General features: G+C 38.6%; 1 protein-coding gene across 3 annotated transcripts in view; it reads right to left on the reverse strand.

Annotated features, from left to right (window-relative positions):
* HDAC9 (histone deacetylase 9) overlaps positions 1–18,170 on the reverse strand; it is an 869,204-nt gene that overhangs the window by 714,067 nt on the left and 136,967 nt on the right. For all 3 annotated transcript variants that reach the window (XM_075587185.1, XM_075587187.1, XM_075587186.1), the window contains exon 3: positions 16,743–16,865. In XM_075587185.1, coding sequence (XP_075443300.1) covers positions 16,743–16,779 — 37 coding nt within the window. In that variant the 5' untranslated portion in view covers positions 16,780–16,865. The remainder of the gene's footprint in view (positions 1–16,742; positions 16,866–18,170) is intronic.

Below are 18,170 nucleotides of genomic sequence, written 5' to 3' on the forward strand. Positions count from 1 at the left end.
GTCTAGTTAACGACACTGGCACCAATTATCTCAAAATATGGACGCCCTGGCTGGCGCAGACGGATATCCCCGGGGTTGAGAGGAACACAATCTGGCTGTGATAGATGCAGGTGCGTTCTCCTTTAGGAGCGGAAACTCAGCTCACGACGACTACACAGACAAATAGACAGAACGCCTACAGAGGTGTTAAACTGGAGACGACGCAAACCACAAAGAACCTTACTAGGAGCGGTGGAGAGACCTAGCACGAGTCGATGCTCCTCTTCCGGCCGCGCCACCCCTTACTCCCTCCCTACCCTCCCCATCTCTTCCTACCCACCTCCTTTTTTTTTTTTCTTCTTTATTGATTTTGTGTTTGTCAATTTGAATTAATCGTACTATGTGAATTATGTTATTATCTTTATTGCTAGTCCACCCAAAACAATCCGGTCGAGTAGGGCCCGAAAAACCGGGATATGTCTCACGAGCTGACATACGGTACTGTCTATAGCGGAGATTGACACTAAAAATGAATGTAATGTATACTGTATTCTGTATCACTTGTTTGGAAAAATGCAATAAAATCTAAGTTACAAAAAAAACAAAAAAAACAACAGATTGTTAAAAGTAAACAATGTATTTATAATGGTCAGCAGGCCAATAACATACATGTAACTGAGCTTATTCTTTCTGAAAATAATATTAAATCCAAACAAGAGACACCTTTCTTTGTCACTCAGTTTAATAAATCACATAATTCCATCAAAAATATTTTGTCAAAATATTGGCATATCTTACTTATGGATCCCATCCATAAAAATTATCTTGCAAAAAAAACACCTATTGTTTTTTAAAAAAAGCACAGACCCTGAAAACCATTCTTGCCCCGAGTTTGTTAAAGGGTACCGATAAACCCATAAAAAAAGATTTGAGGGATACATTAGGAGTGGTGGATAATCATAGATGCGCCAGATGCAAGATTTGCCCCAAGATGTTAACGCACAAATCTTTTAATTCACGTCACTGGGCTTGAATATAAAATTTCAAATTACATTGATTGTCTGTTCACGTATGTAGTTTATATACTGCAGTGTAGTTGCGGACTACAATACGTGGGCAGAACCAAACACAATTTGAAACTACGTATCATGGAGCACCTACGAAATATCATTAATATCCCGAAATTAGAAGGAACCTCCAAACCCCTTACTCATCTTCTGGCCCACTTCAAAGATGTACATAATTGTAGTACGGTGGGTGTACAATATATGGGAATTGAGAGAATTATGGGTAAAATAAGAGCAGGAGATAGAGAGCAAATTTGAAGAGCAATTTTGGATCTTTATACTGCAGTCTAAACACCCAGGAGGCCTTAATGATTATATCGAACTCACACCCTTTTTTAAGATAGATGGGTATTAGGTTTGTACTGTGATTACATTATTCTTCCCCCCCCCCTTTTTTCCCCCCTTCCTCTCTCCTTTCTCCCCTTTCTGTCCCCCTTTTTTCTTTTTCTATATTCTTTATTCGTTTTTTGTTTTTCTTCTTTTTCTCTCTTTTCTTTTTTCTTCTCTTCTTTTCTCTTTTTTTCTTCCTTTTTTCTTTTCAGTAATAAATATTTCTTTACCTTCACTTTTTCTTTTCTTACCTTTTCTACTTTTTTTCTTACTATTTGTATGTATTATTAATGTGATTAATTGTGGTCTTGTGAATTATTTAATCATACATGACCATGTAAGTTTATATCACCTATATGGGTGGCCTTTAGCAGTGTATCAATGAAACACTCCAATTTGTAAATTTATATTCATTATTAACTTTGTATTTATGTTTATATCTCATTATATATATATGATTCTAAACATTCATCTGTATAATACATTATATTATTAATAGGTGAGTGTTCACACACTCTCACAGTCTAAATAGTTAATTGCACATACAGTGCATACTATACACATTATTTAATTATCTCATTCACATTGGAGTGACTGTATAAAAGGCCCCCCTATAGGTGTCCTAAACTATGGCTGATGAAGCACTGAATTGTGTGACACGCGTTGCGGAGTTCACACAGTGCATACAGGGATCCAGACTCCTGGTTGTATAGGTTCCAGCCTTCCCACAGAGATTTGAGCCAATTCCACCCAGCTCGCTTGAGTGGGATGAGTGCTGGAAGCATAGAATACCGGCGATTGTGGTGGACTACTCAATACGCGTCCTGCGAGAAGCCGCAACCCGGAAGTAACATCTGAGTTCTGCCGAGCAAGCCAGCCCCAGCGCGCGGGTCACAAAGTGACAAAGAAAGGTGTCTCTTGTTTGGATTTAATATTATTTTCAGAAGGAATAAGCTCAGTTACATGTATGTTATTGGCCTGCTGACCATTATAAATACATTGTTTGTTTTTAACAATCTGTTGTTTTTTATTTTTATTTTTTAACAATGATTCTGTTTTTATTTAGTGCTTCAGGATTCAGAGATGAGCTCCTCTTGATATCCCTTTTGTCTAAAGCGTTCAATAAGTACATTAGACTGTTCCTTATAAGTGTCAATATTTGCACAATTTCTTCTAATGCGAAGAAATTGGCTATAAGGAATATCTGCAATGCATTTCTTCTCATGTCCACTCTCGGGGTGTAGATAAGAATGAACATTGGTTTCTTTAAAGAAGGTCTTAGTTAAGAGTGAATCCCCCTGAGTGTAAATAATCAAGTCTAAAAAGGTGATATGATCCTTCTGGACATCACTGGTGAAGGTGAGATTGGGTGAAGGTGGGATCCAGACTCCTGGTTGTATAGGTTTCAGCCCTCCCACAGAGGTTTGAGCCAATTCCACCCGGCTCGCTTGAGTGGGATGAGTTCTGAAGCATAGAATACCAGCGATTGTGGTGGACTACTCAATACGGGTCCTGCGAGAAGCCGCAACCCGGAAGTAACATCTGAGTTTTGCCGAGCAAGCCAGCCCCAGCGCGCGGGACGGATCTGTGAGTCTCAGCATATATCCCCTGCGCCTACCATCCAACTGAACTGGAAACCTGTGCACTGGCCCTACTGGACTTATATTATTTTATATGTAAGTTTTTACTTGTTACTATTTTACTTGTTTATTACATGTACCTTGACCCTTGGTGCGCTTCTGTGTTTATTTTTCATTTCTATCCGGCGTTGGAGTCTTCCCACGGCGGTTATTGGTGATGGAGGGGTGCCTTCACATCACAGCAGCAGCAAGAGGGGCGAGCAGATCTACTTCAAGATCCTTTTTTAGGAAGCATGAGCACGGTTTGACATTTTCAAGCTTGCAAGGATGCAGGGCTTGTTTGTGAAGAACCTGAGTTCCTCAGTCTGCTAAGGAAATGTAATGGTTCTGGTCCAGGGTTTTCTTGGAAGTTGCCCTTATGTAAAGTCAGTAATTGGTGCAATTGTTCCAAGGCCTAAAATAGCAGCCAGCTACCCCTAGCCTTGGTCCGAGCATGGTATTCTGTTCCATGTGTTCCCGGACCCAGTCTGTTCCTGTGCCCTGTTCCTGTGGATTCCCTGTTGCTGACCCCAGCCTGTGACACTGACTTTGCATCTCTGCCACCTGCTTTGACCTCTACCTGCATCCCAAATATGACTACTCAGGACTCTGTTCCCTGGCTCCTGGTTGTTGATCATATACAGTACCCCTACCTTAGCTCCGCAGGTCTGCTTCCTATCGGAGACAAGCATCGTTATAGGAAGCAGGGCTGCCCTATCTGGAAGGCGTAACAGTTCCCAGAGGGATTACCTGGAAACTCCTGGGATAGATTCAAAGCACCTCATATAAGAACTTTATGCTGAGTACATATGTACCCTATTATGCTATGATCTGTTTCAACTGAAATTAGCCTAGCTAGCCATTCGGTTAGTGGAGTTAGTCTCCCTAATGTGGAGAAGGCTTTTGGTTTACGATTTTGTTGTGACGTAAATGGATGGTGTACAGTACCTAATCTTCTGTTTACATGTATGGAAAATAAACCACCAAAAGGATTGTTTCAGCATAAGTACAGTGTGTCGACTCTTTACTGACCTCACCTACAAGGCCGTTACGTCACACTATCTCAGACAGCCTGTGCTTGCATACTGCCTGCAGCATGTTGATTGTACAGCTTGCATAGAACCCCTGCTGGTCCCAATGTAGGACATTCTCTGCTGGTTGCCAGAAATCCAAGATCATGTAAAAGCTGTCCAGACACAGCTGCATTCATTCTAAACATATTTTTTAAATAAACTATCACTTACAGCCTGTGAATATCAATGTTTTTAAGGGACCTACGTGGAGTTGTGAATTATTTGTAATCTGTTCTATTCTCTAAACAAGATTATGTTTGGATACATTTTGAATACATAAATGTTTTCAGAAAATCCATCTGAGGAAATAGTTATTATGTTCCTAACCAAATTACAAACTCCAAAACACAATTTTGATTGAATAGCCACTATTAGAACAAAGTCAACTTGGGCAGCAATAAGTATAACATACGCTATTATTAGAATAATGAATCACATTCTGTTTCCTGTAAGAACATGAAAAAGCTTTGTTAGAATTACATTCTTGCATGTTATTGGCAAATGACAAAACTGTGAAACGAAATGCAAAGGAAAATGTTCTTTAATGTAGTCTTTTACAGCTAGAAAAGCATCCATTAAGATTTTAGACTTGTCAATGTGAATAAATTTAGTAAATAGCTTCCACCATAATACTAATATTGAAGCATAATGTCTCACTAAAATCCAAGCTTAGAGAATCTGTTCTAATATATATATATATATAGATATATATATATATATATGTTCTCTGTTCACATTCTCATTGGTCAACGCTAATTGATTTTGTGTATTTAAACCCTAACTGGACGTCATTTTTTAAGCCACTTGAAGAAGCAAAGGGTGCGAAACGCCGCGCCGGGCTTGTCTTTGTGTGTTCTCCCCTTGGATCCCTGTCATCGGCTGTGAACTCTTGCTGCAATAATGACACAAAATTTCTTGCCTTTCTTACAATCCTAGGACTCCATACAAGGACAATATACTCATTATTTTCTGCAAGTATATATAATGATTCCTTAACTTATGTGGTGAATTTTTGTCATTTATTTGTTTCTTTGGTACTAGGTGGTACTGTTTTTGGCAACTATTACTAGTAGCAGTTAATAGTTCACAGCACACAGCTGTTGTAATAATATTATTTTGACCGGCCGGTCTTTATATATATATCTCAGGAGGTTATTTCTCTTTTTTCCCCTGAGTAGTAAGATCCTGTTTTTTTATATTTACTTACGATCTTAGTATTACCCTGATATTTTCACAGCTGTTGAGACCCTCTGGGGATTGTTTTATTTTTATATTTGTTTAGTGTTTTCCATGTCCATTAATAAACATTTTTTCGTTATTATTGTTGCTTGAGTGCTTTTAGTGGGACACTTTTCTTTTTTCTTTTGTGTATTTCATATATATATATATATATATATATATATATATATAGTACAAAAAAACACAAAAGGCGCAAATCAGAGACACAGGTGCATGGGTATACAACACCTGAAGGATAAATACGTGAACAAGTCCTATATTCGAATTCCACAACGAGATGTACCTATAAATGAAAAAGGTACCAATATGGTGAAGTGCGTTTATGAATAAAATTATTGCGCAAGCAACAGAGGCTACTTACAATGTAGCAGAAATACACAGACGGAGTGGGCGGTTCCTGAGATTATCAGCCCCTTTGATGCAGTGATCTGAAAGTATTTTACTGATATGCCTGTTATTTCTGCTACATTGTAAGTAGCCTCTGTTGCTTGCGCAATAATTTTATTCATAAACCTATTTAGTGTAGGGGTTAATTATCCCGTGTATTGTAAGGGAAATTTAGAATAACGCTCATGGAATAGTGGGCACATAGCTTATTGCTTTATAATCTCAATGAAAAAAAGTTTTTTCCCTTGTTTAATCCATTAAGAGAAGTATAGTAATAATAGTATATTTATTAAGAATATGTTATTGCCAGTTTCAGGTTTGATGTTACATATAACTATTCAGTACTGCAGTTGGAGGAACACACTAAATGTGTATTTAGTGCTCGAGGTACGGTTCAATGACCGTATCCACTTATGGCCTCTGACAGTATTTACTGCAGTATGCATGTACTAATTGTACCCAACACACATAGTTATACACAGCTGGGTCACTATACCTAACATGTGGTTAATAGTATCCAGCATATGAATCTCACATGAATCTCAGCTACGGAATCTTATAATCAGGCAAGCTGATAAAGGTGGTGGAGTTGTTCTACAAAACAGAGCAGATTATGAGAAGGAAGCTCGCAGGTTGCTTTTGGATGTAAATTTTTATAAGAAATTAGATTGTATACCTTAGAACTCCTTGAGCTCCTGAAAGATGCTTTATCTAAAACAGTGTTGAACAAGATTCCACAGGGGGAGTGAGGCACATGGATGCGGTACCTAGCTACCCGGGCCGTGACAAGACCGACTGGTACTTCTCCCTAGAGACCATGCCCAAAAAGGACACCAAGGGAGGATTCAAGGTCGTACTAGAGATAAAAGAGTGGAAGTCTTCATTTCTTGGGAAAACCAATGTGAAATCTGAGCCAGCAGCTTACTCCGGTGTCCATCTGTGCGGCTACATTGCCTGTCTATGGTATCAGGCTGGTTTATGCATTACATGCTTTTAAGTATTATCTGTCCTGTACGTACGTTACTTACCTCCACCTTTTTCACTAAATATTACATTATTTGCTACACTATGAGTTGTGCGCTCTTCTTGTTTTTTCTGTTCCACCCGAGTACCTGCCCTAATTATCATTACCAGTATGGAGCAACCAACTCTGAAAATGAAATGTGCCTACTTCCCAACTGCATGACCGACTTGAACAACTACATACACAACACCCCTTGCATCAACAATGAGCTACTGCCACCCAATTTTCAGCCCATATATAATCAAGGTAAATATAAGTTTACATAAATTTACAAACAGTAGAACAGTCATTCCCAAATGACCACACTTGCGTTACATAGACACGCACACGCCTACAAATAAAGACCTGCATATGAGTTTCATAGACCACAGATTCACCTACATTTAAAGACCTGCATGTGTATACTGTTGACAGTGTACTATAAGCATGTATGTCTTGTTTATTAATAGGTACAGTAAATAAATAATCTCACAATTATTTTACAGAATGAAACCGTCAAACCAACAGCCAGGAGAAGATGTCAATTGAAGTCTAAAAACTATTAATATTTTCAACTTTTTTAATATTATAGAGATATTTTAACTTGGTCGGACTGGGCACTATGAGAAATATACACTATTACACTTTTATACTAGGGTAGTTTCACTGAAATATTGTTTACTGACTCGTCTTCTGTGGTAACCACAAAACATTGTCAATGCAATGCACAGTGATTAATTGTAATACAGTGTTTTCTACTTTTTTAATATTTACATTTTTGTGATATACTGTATACTATACATTATTATACTACTGTATGGGAGTCTCACCGAAATAAAAACATTGTAACTGTAAGACATTGTAAATGCAAAGTGACTTGTTCCTTCTGTAATATTTACATATATACAGTATTCAACAGTCAGCAGTCCCTTCTCTGACTTGCCTAAGGTCATAAGGAGCTGACAACATGATTTGAACCAAGCTCCCCTGCTTCAAACTCAGTGTTGTTAGTTGCAGAGTTAGTTTTTTTTACTCACTGAGCCACTGCTTCAGTCAGAAATACGTGACACTAACTGGATGTATACACTTTCATAATGATTTTGCAATTATAATACGCAAAAGAAATAACAAAGCCCCTAATCGGTTTTTCCTTGATGAAACGCGCCATTTACTTTTTTGCTGCAGGAATTATAACTCGCTTAGAAAACATGGCTCTCAAGGGTGGATAGCAGTTGTTTTTAAATGAACATATTGTGGTGTAAGTACTGTAGATGTGACTACACAGGAGGCCTTAATTTTGTATCATTCATTTTAAAGAAATATTTCATACATTTGTGTTGCAGAGTCTACAAAGATACCTACGTAGTTCTGCACCGTCAGCATTAGTTGTTTGGGTGACAGGTTTTCATTAGCCCCTATGCTCCCATTAACGGTACACCATAAACGCACACTAGATGGGAAATGCTAGCATCTAAAATCAGCTCCTGTACAATTCCCCTGATGCAAATTAATATAAATGGTTTCACATGACATGAAAACATAATGCACTCTGGAATAACGAAACCCTTTTACATATTGTTCCTCTCAGCGCACTATTTTGTAGCACAGAGACATAGAAAATGACATCAGATAAGAATCACTTTGCCCACCCAATATGTCCACTCTCCCATCAGCTGTGAAACCTCAGATCCGATTAGATCTTTTGGTTTATTTCTGCTTTATAAAGGGACCAGTACTGGGGAGATAGGCATATTACCAGGTGTGTGGTGCTAAACCTGTAGGCTGCAGGAGTACTGAGTCGTCTGCTAGTTGGTAATGAGACAGGAACAGGACAGGCTTAGACAGATCTCTGGGTTCTCTGTACTGGTTGTTTCACCGCCTCCAGCTGTGATGGAACCCACAGTGTGTGGGTGTCAGTCCCCATCACTGCACTCCTTACCCCTACTGCCCAGAGACTGATACCAGTCAGAGGTATTTTTGAATTGGATTTATTATGGTGATTGCTGCAGCAGCTCTTCATAGCAGCACTGTATCTCTTAGATCCCAGGACCTCTAGATGGTGCTGCCCCGATAGTGTGGGGCTCTAGTCTTGATGGTCTCTAGGCCATCTGGTCTAGAGTGGACCTGGTTTCCCCCACTGGGGAAGACTGACAGCCTACCTCTCTCCTTGGGGACCAGGATCAGACTCTCTAACTTTTAGCTAGTCCTCTTGTAAAACTCTGGAAGGGTCGGGCTCATGGACTGTACCCACCTCCAAGGGGCTGTACACAGGCCATGAGTCACCACCTTCCTTCCTTCACTTTCAAGGGAATCAGAATGGGGGTCACTGGCCCATAGATTAACCCACTACTGCCTGGAACTTAACAGGACTTACATAGCAGATATACTATGTGGGGAAAGAAAGGTACAATGGGACATACCCTGTTATATAAACAGTCACATATAACCATGTATTACAGAAAGCATGAACAATATATTTACTGTAAACATTGCTGATTTAGTCCATATTTCTTTGCTACAATCTCTATATACCATGTTTATCATTCTGTGACAAGGAAGTAAGATAACGAATTTGCTGCATCCATTTGTGATATGTGCATTAGGTAACTGCCTATTTTATAAATATCATTATGAAAAATGTATACTAGTACTGCTATATGGTAGCATAATTCTTCTTTACTGCAGGACAACGCATGTGGCAGTGTAGGTGACAGTCCAATGTAAGGTAACGGCACAATCACCAATAGCAGGTTGCAGTTATTAATTTACAGTACTGTAGATAAGAACAATGGTAACTTTAGTTACCATTACTTTTTTTAATGTAAAGCACGAGGAGCAAAACCAAGAGGGAAATCTTAAGCATTTTTCTGAAACAGACAGCAATTGAAACATCAGGGTAGTCCTGTTTCCTACAGTACAGTGTAGAACAGCTATGATTGCACAGTTGCCTCTAGGGTATCAACAGCATGAGAATACAGTGACAAAAATACAGTCTTGGTTAGCAGGTCCACAGAGCCCAGCTGTGATCAACACAGGAGTTCCTATTTTAGAAAATGATGCTTCTGGTACTTATATGAACACTTAAGAAGAATATTATCATTTAAAGTTCCATGCCTACAAAGCACAAAACAGGGACATTTCTGTATGCATTCCCTTTTTAAAGAAATAATATGTGCATCAATGTAAAATACTCTGAAAATGTCAGCAGCTAATCTACAGCAGGGAGTTATCCCTGTGGAAGACGCTATTATAGTCTATGTTCCCAGCCAGGCATCTATAACAAAAGTACTATTTCAAAGTTGAAAAGCTTTTCAAAATACGCCATCATTTTTCTTCTGCCGTTCTAATTTCCAGGCAGTATACATATATCACACTGCTAAATTATTTGCTGATCTAGGGTAACTTTTACAAGGTCGTAATATTAGAGAGGATGTTCCAGCTACAGTACCCTGAACAGCAAAATTATAATACTAATGAGAATAACTTTGATAATTATAATACAATGACAGACTACATTCATTATTTTAGCGGTTTCGTGTAATGAATAGTAGGCAATTTTACCTGACATTCAAGCTCATGTCAGTTTATATTGTCACAATATTTCCGTATTCATGAATGAAATATGTACAGTAAGTACTATAGTTAATTTACGTTATATTAGCTAACACAAAATAATAAGTGCATAATAAAGAATTTTTGTTGTGGTTAATAATTTGTTGTGGTTAATAAAATAAATCTATCCCCGTTACAGAAGCCATTAGTATTGTTTCATTCACCATGAAGTTTTAATTGTTTGTGCATCAACTGGACATCTGACAGACACAGGTTAGGAAAAAATCCTATTAAAGCAACAATCCCAGCTGCTGTTTTTTATCTTGATTTTTTTTTTACCTGTATTCAAAGAGGAGGTGGGGGTCCTACAGAGCTGAACTATGTGACAGGAGCTTTGTGACAGGCTATGAATAATACACCACCAAAGATATAACTGGGTTGAACTGGACGAGACTTAGATATGATAAAATATAATTTATTCCTTGAAAAAGGTGAACACACGAGATATACAAATAACAGACAAAATATGGACACTTACTTAAAGATTAGGACAAGAAAGCCATCAGGATACAGGATGGGCCATTTCTTCAATAATTCAGTTTCAGATGAAGACATCACAGCAATACATGAAGACACATGAAGACACATGAAGACACATGAAGACATTTGAGTAAGGGGTGACTCTGGCTTATATACCATTTCAACCCTTCTCTTGCACTCAAGGTGCCGAGCTGTCTAGCAAAAATCTCTTTGAAGGAGATTTTGGCTTCCCTGTAAATGTGAAGACCGACACTTAAAACACTCAGCCCCTTTGTTCTTGTCCTTAGCATAAACAATCAGGACAGTTCGCTTTTGATCACCGGGCTATGTTAATTCTTCAGGATGCCCTTCCTGCCTTATTTAACATAGCAGATGGAGTCTGCATTTTTCAGAGCAGATCCAAAACCCCGTATACATTTTAATACCTACACATATTAAAATACCCGGTTCTGGTAGGTCCAGCGGGTCCAAACCTTCCAGACCTTAATGCCGGAAGTGGTACACTATAGGGTCCAAGTTTCAGCCCGCTACGACCTTCGGAACCGGAGTTATACAAATATCACATAAACCGTTTCATATTTTATTATAAAAATCTCCGCTAAAAAGAAATCTCTGCGTTTCACTAAATCCCCATTGAAAACAACGGGCTCCGCCGCCATGGGTTTCAATGGAGCAACTCTGCCGTTGTAGTCAATGGAGTTTCCCACCATAGACTTTCAATGGGGAAACCGCCGCCATTGAAGTCCATGAGAAAATCGACAAATCTTTACCTTCGTCCACACTCCGTCTGGTTGGTCTGAGGGGGCTGGGAAGGGGCATGCATTAAAGCCGGAACCTTGGCTATATGCCACCCAAATCCCATCCCTCTGGTCATTCCAGAACCGGAGATATTGACTTACACATTTCAACATTTTACACTTAGTCGTTTTTTCGCCATGCGGCTTTTCCCCATTGGAATCAATGGCCGGCGCCACCATTGACAATTCATGGCGCCCGCCGCCATTACATTCAATGGTGTGACCCTCCTTCTCCGCTCGACCCCTTACGGGGGTCTCTCATTCCTGGACCAAAACAGATTACTGGACCTCAGTCCAGTTAACGCCTTGCTTCCCAGGTGAGAGTAGAGGGTGGCCAAATGGGGTGTAACCCCTTTAATCCCGGGCCAAACCCTCTCTATCTTGACAAACTGCTCTACAGTATCTTCAGTTCCAGAGACCCTGTGATTCACGAGACACATACCGGTGAAGTTACCGGTGTTGAAGCCTGTCCAGGGGTAACAAGGTGGGCATTCAAATCTCATGGGGCCCACAGTCCAATAGCAAATCACAATCAATATTTAGTATAAATATATTTTGTAGTATCAGGCTAGCCATGCTTGATGATCCCTACTCTGAGGAAATAAGATATCTTCACAAAATGCATAGGATGATCCATCAAATCAGTGTTGATTTTGGAAATTCCTGTCAGTCATCTTGGGAGTGACATACCCCCCAAGGGGAGGCACTGAGGTGCAGCAGGTTGGAGAGCGCAGAGAGTGCAGGCATCCGAGTGAAACGCTGACACACAGTCTAGATGTGCATGGTTGGATCCTAGACGTCCATGAGGGGTTCACGATATACCTGACCGGGTTATATGTGTTTGTAGCAGTAAGCACAAATGTAAGTGCAATTGTTCATTATTTTTATGTTGTTCTATTTTTGTGCAATAAATCGTATACACTATGAGAGTTGTCTCTCTGTGCTCTTCTATTTTTTTTTTAAGTGGATTTGCAGAAGGTTGGGGATATCTCTCTGAATAAGGCAGCACCAGGACTTCTCTTGTATTTATGTTTGTTCCCTACTGCGGATGGACTGTTTCATGATATCCTCTATGCCAGGACTTTATTTTCTGGGTTTGCCCTACATGTCTCAATACCTGACTTATTAGTGGTTTTAATTTCCGACTCTGTTTTTATTCTTTACTTGTCCCAGTATTATTTGGTTGAGCGCTTATTGGACTTTAGTACACACACACACACACACACACACACACACACACACACACACACACACACACACACACACACACACACACACACACACACACACACACATAAAACCGGACCCCAAAGATGCCGCAAGAAACTTAAGTTATCACCATGACATTGCTAGGTAACAATCCTTTGACAATGAGGTGATATCATGACAAAGGAAAAAAAACAATCACCAAAGTAAATCAAAGGAAAATAATAAGATCATCTAACAAGCTACACAGCCTCTGCTGTTAACAACACTGATTTCTTTCATGACTAACCCTTAGTTCAGGGAGGGAGCTATATATATATTGCTTAAGTGGTTTCACTCAGCTATATGAAAATTGATGACTGCTGGGATATGCACATACTGGACAAGACTTTGGTGGAGATTATTTAACTTTGACCCATTATGATTCACTTTTCCTTTGGGAGCTAAACTTTTCTTATGATTGGGGAACAACTAAGTATTTTTGTCACAATAAATAACCTTTTATATATATATATATGTGCTTTTTAATGCCTATTTTACCTTGTTTTACTTTGTTCCTTGGTCGATTTATTGTTATCCCTCTTTCTTCTGATAATATTTGATGTTTTTTCTGGCAGAATGGGGTCCCAAAACCCCCCACACTCCCAATCGGATTATTATAAAAACAAAATAAATACAAATTATAGAGAAACACAAGCTCACAGCTTTATTCCAACTATACAGTCACATACACGTTACCCGTGTGTGTATCTGCAAAGACTTGATAACATCCAGCTATCCTGCTGACTCACTTACTCCCCGCAGAGAACTAAAAATGAGCACTAATTCCCTAAAAACTGTCACACTAAACCCCAATTACGCTGCCACCACCAAGATTAATTTTCGTCTCTAAAACCTCAGGAGTGTGCTAAAAAAAAATGTAATTAACACAAAAATTGTTTTTTGCCGAAAATGCAGTTAATCTCTTCAAAAAGTTAATAAGTTCAATTAGAGTCCAAAGACAGTACTTATACATACAATATAGAAATGCAGATAGTTTTATGTAATTAAAGGGAATAAAACAGAAAGCCTATAGATTACCATCAAAAGTCTTATATTACGTTGTTCAAGGGGTCTTGAAAAGAGCATATGAGACCTACGCACCCATGTGCCCCCTTAGCAGATCTCATTGTTACAATTCAGATACTAACTCTTACAGTAAGTTAATTATTGTATCTCTTGAGGCTGGGCCCCAAAAGATCTCAGGCCTGGGTGAGTGGCACAAATTCCCTATTTATCATTCTCTGACACTTGGATGGATGGCCTTTCTGGGAATGAGAATGATTTTAATTTGAGAGTATAAAATACCCCATAACTCTCTCCTTGTAACCACTAGATTAATGCTACCCATGTCTTTGCACTCAGAGGTATATGACGCACACCTCTATTTGCTACAGTAGTCTCACTTCTAATTTTGAGAGGGAAACAAATTATCGGATATTTATAATATAGATATCCTCTCATATTTAGTATCGTTATTACTGTGTACTTCTGCCCATTACCGACATTATCATCTTTAATGATACAATATGGTGACCTTCTTGTCACTTCTGGGTTATGGTCTCAGGAATAGTTTTAGGATTTTTACAATGTTATTTTGAATCTGGGTCTGGCAGATTACTGGTCATTCAGATCATGTCTTCAAGCTATCACGTCTCTTCAATGAAACATGGTACTGTACACTTTAATTGTTTTATTACCCAATAAAGTCAGGCCTCATGACCATCCATGTTACCCCCACAGGAGACAGGAAAATCTGTTATTATAAAATGAAAGTTAACACATTGGTTGCTGGAGTGCTCACGCAATATAACGTTTTAAATAGCTTTATCAGAAGCCCATTGGAGCATAAACCAGTTATAAATTGTTGGTCTTCATAATAAGGAGGCAGCCGGAAGCCATTACTTAAACCCAAGCAAGCTGTGACAAACAAAAATAAGCAAATTTTACAATAAAACACAAGATATACATTTAAAATTATATAATCAACTAAAATGTTATCGTGATATCATGATCAAAGTAGTTTAATAAATATTTGGCATAGCAATAACATAAATCCATAACATAAAACATACAGTAATAATATATGACTTTAGTGCATCGGTGGCCAACTTCCATCCCCCAGGGGCACCAACAGGCCAGATTTTCAGGATATACCTGCTTCAGCACAGGTGGCTCAATCAGTGTTCTCAGTTTTTTACTGAGCCACTGATTAAAGCACAAGTGCTGACGCAGGGATATCCTGAAAACCTGGCCTGTTGATGGCCCTCGAGGACTGGAGTTGGACACACCTGATATATGTATATTAATTTGACAAGATAGCTTTCTAACTGTATCAATTCACAATAATTGTGCAGATCTTTTCAGACTACACACAGCTTTTATCCTGCACACTGAATCATGATCATGATGCCAAACTATATTGTGGAATATTCTGAACAGATCCCAGCTGAACAGTAATTCAAATCTGAATGAGCTGGCGTTAAACCAAAGACTCTAATTAAAGGCTTGTTTTTTTTTATACCAGGCAAAGAAAATAGCTGTTTTATTACTATGTTAAATGTTTTGTGGGCTTCTAACAATAAGAAATAAACACATATTTACTAGTGTAACTGCATGAAAAAATCCAAACAAACAAAAGTGAGGAGGCGCAGCACATAAAAACGATTAAAAAGATCCCGTCCTAGTTATAAAATTCTACTGAACTTCTAGAGTTCTTTCCGTATTTTACCTCCCTGTCAAATGTATCACTAATAGTCCAGCACATGAACAAGACAGCACAAACCTTTACACACAAGTCATTTACAACTGTGAAGCTCAGGTTCTTACTTTAATGTCATACGGAAGAAAAAAAACATAATATTGGTCTGTCTAAACCAGTGTTTCTCAACAAGGGTGCCATGACCCTATGCCAAATATGGTGGGGGGGAAATATCTGCTGGCTGCTCAGCAGGCGTGTCCCGCACTGCCTCTGCCTGTGATCTGCCTCTCCTCTCTCAGTCTAGTACAAAGGAGAGAGAGGAGCCCCTCCATTTCCAGACAGTGCAGGACTTGTCCACTCAGCAGCCGACATGTTTTTAAGGTGTTGGAAGGTGGGAGGGAAGAGTGAAGGACTTAGGGCTTGGTGTGGGGTAGTGCAAGGTGTGTTGTGTAAGAGAAGGGTGGGTGTATGTGGTGTTTATGATTAAGTAATCAGTGCGAGTGACTTTTTGCCCCCAGTTTTTTTACAGAATGAAACCTGGGGTGTCCTCCGGAGATGAACTGCAGTATTTTCTACTCAGGGAACTCCCAGTTCTCGAGGAACTTACTAGGGAGGTTACTGGGTTTAAATCTCCCTCCAGGGGAAACAAAATAGTTGCTAAATCTTGGCCAATAGGATGCCGCAGCATCATTAGTTATCGCTTCCTATTGGATGACCATTGAAATCCCTTTAACAAATAAGGAAGTAGTACTGGTAACTTCAACTTCGGTTCAACTTTGGAGAACCCTCTATTTCCAATCCCGTAAAAGAAAGGATTGTTATCTAGGTTCCATCCAAGTTTTTTTTTAAATTAGGTTTTTCGCAGGAAGGTTAATAATGCTTTACAATATTGCTTCTGTACTGTCTGAATTTCTGGTGTAACATTATGTTTCATAAATCTCATAGAACTTCACCAGGCACTGGCTTCGTCTTTTCTCCAACTCATTCACATCAAGTGATAGATTCATACATCATTTTGACTCATGCCAAAGATGCCAGGTTATGCTGAAATCACCAGTTGCATGAGTGAATTGTTTTGAAAATGACATACATTTTTACATAACTTTTTCAATGCATAAAAACTGTAATATTTTTTTCTTATTCAACATTAAAATATACAGATGAAATTCGTGTATGATTTGTAATAGACCCAATATATCAAAGAGCTGACCTGGCTGGGCAGTGGAGCTCATTGTTGGAGAAGACATGCTGCCCGGCTTTGACGGAGATCAAATCTCTGGTTTTGTTCAGGTATGAAAGTCCTTGGAAATGATAGGTGATTCAAAAGGCAAACCTAAAATTAGGAAGAAAAGTTTTGAGCTAAAGTTCTTTTACATGTGCTTAGTTATAAAAAGGCACCCCTGCATAAGAATCATAGGACTCAATTGCTTTGATGCATTTTATCTCTGTAACTCAGTGAAGTTGAATTAAATGGATTTGGTCACTTTTGAATGTCCTTTTAGTTATATACACCTATTTTCACAAGGTATTTAAAAAGATAATACGATTTTCTAATGTAAAGATTAAAAAAAACAATTATCATTAGTATTATTAGTAACTATATTTTGTTACATTAGAGAGACATGGAAGATATTGACAATTCACAAAAAAGCACAACAAAACACTAAAAAGGAGTGTATTATTAAGAAATGATGCTTGGATTGCAAAATATATTATAGCTTAATAATGTATGACATATATATAGAATATGTATGTATATATATAGAATATGTATGTATGTATGTATATATATATATATATACACATATTCTATAGCCAATAAAGAATCACTTGTGTGCACATTCACATGTCAATATATATATATATATATATATATATATATATATATATATATATATATATTATATACTGTATGTGTGCGCCATCACAATATCTAGATGCAAGTGTTAGCACTATGGGATAGATTCCCTAAAGGTCAATATTTGGAAAATCAGGATTTTTTTTTAACTATCGCAATTTTTTAACAACCTGTTCACTAAAGCCAAATCATCAGCGATAGAGCAGTCAAAACCACTGCAATATGTTGGTGCTATTTTTAATCCAGTGCATGCGTATGAAATATATAATGCTTTTACTAGACTCTGACATCTGTGATTTCAGAATACCACCAACAAACACTGTACGGCCGGTTATCACCTACCCAAGGCTGGTGTTAAGTCTATCAGTATGTATATAATGTCCACTATATAGTCAAGATAATAAGAGCCAACCTGGATTAAATGATAACAAGTATATTACAGAAACATTCAATTCTATTTTAATATATTAACCCATTATTAAGCCGAGTGGCTAGCTAGGATTTATCAACCCATGCCTATCTAGTCACTAAGGGCTACATACAGTATACTGTTCCCAAAATATACTCCCAACCAGGGCCGCCAACAGGGGGGGAGAAAGGATACTGGCGTCCCGGGCCCTGAGTGGCCGGGCGCCAGTTAATTAAAAAAAAAAAAATACCACGTCGTGTTGGCAGCACCGAAAGTAGGTTGGGTTAAGCTTCCGGCGCGAGAGGGAGGCCCGGCGCGTGCGGGAGCAGCATGGAGACAGGTGCAGTGGGGCTGGCGGCAACTGATGTGAC

This window comes from Ascaphus truei, chromosome 2 (assembly GCF_040206685.1).
Source record: "Ascaphus truei isolate aAscTru1 chromosome 2, aAscTru1.hap1, whole genome shotgun sequence".
Lineage (NCBI taxonomy): Eukaryota > Metazoa > Chordata > Amphibia > Anura > Ascaphidae > Ascaphus > Ascaphus truei.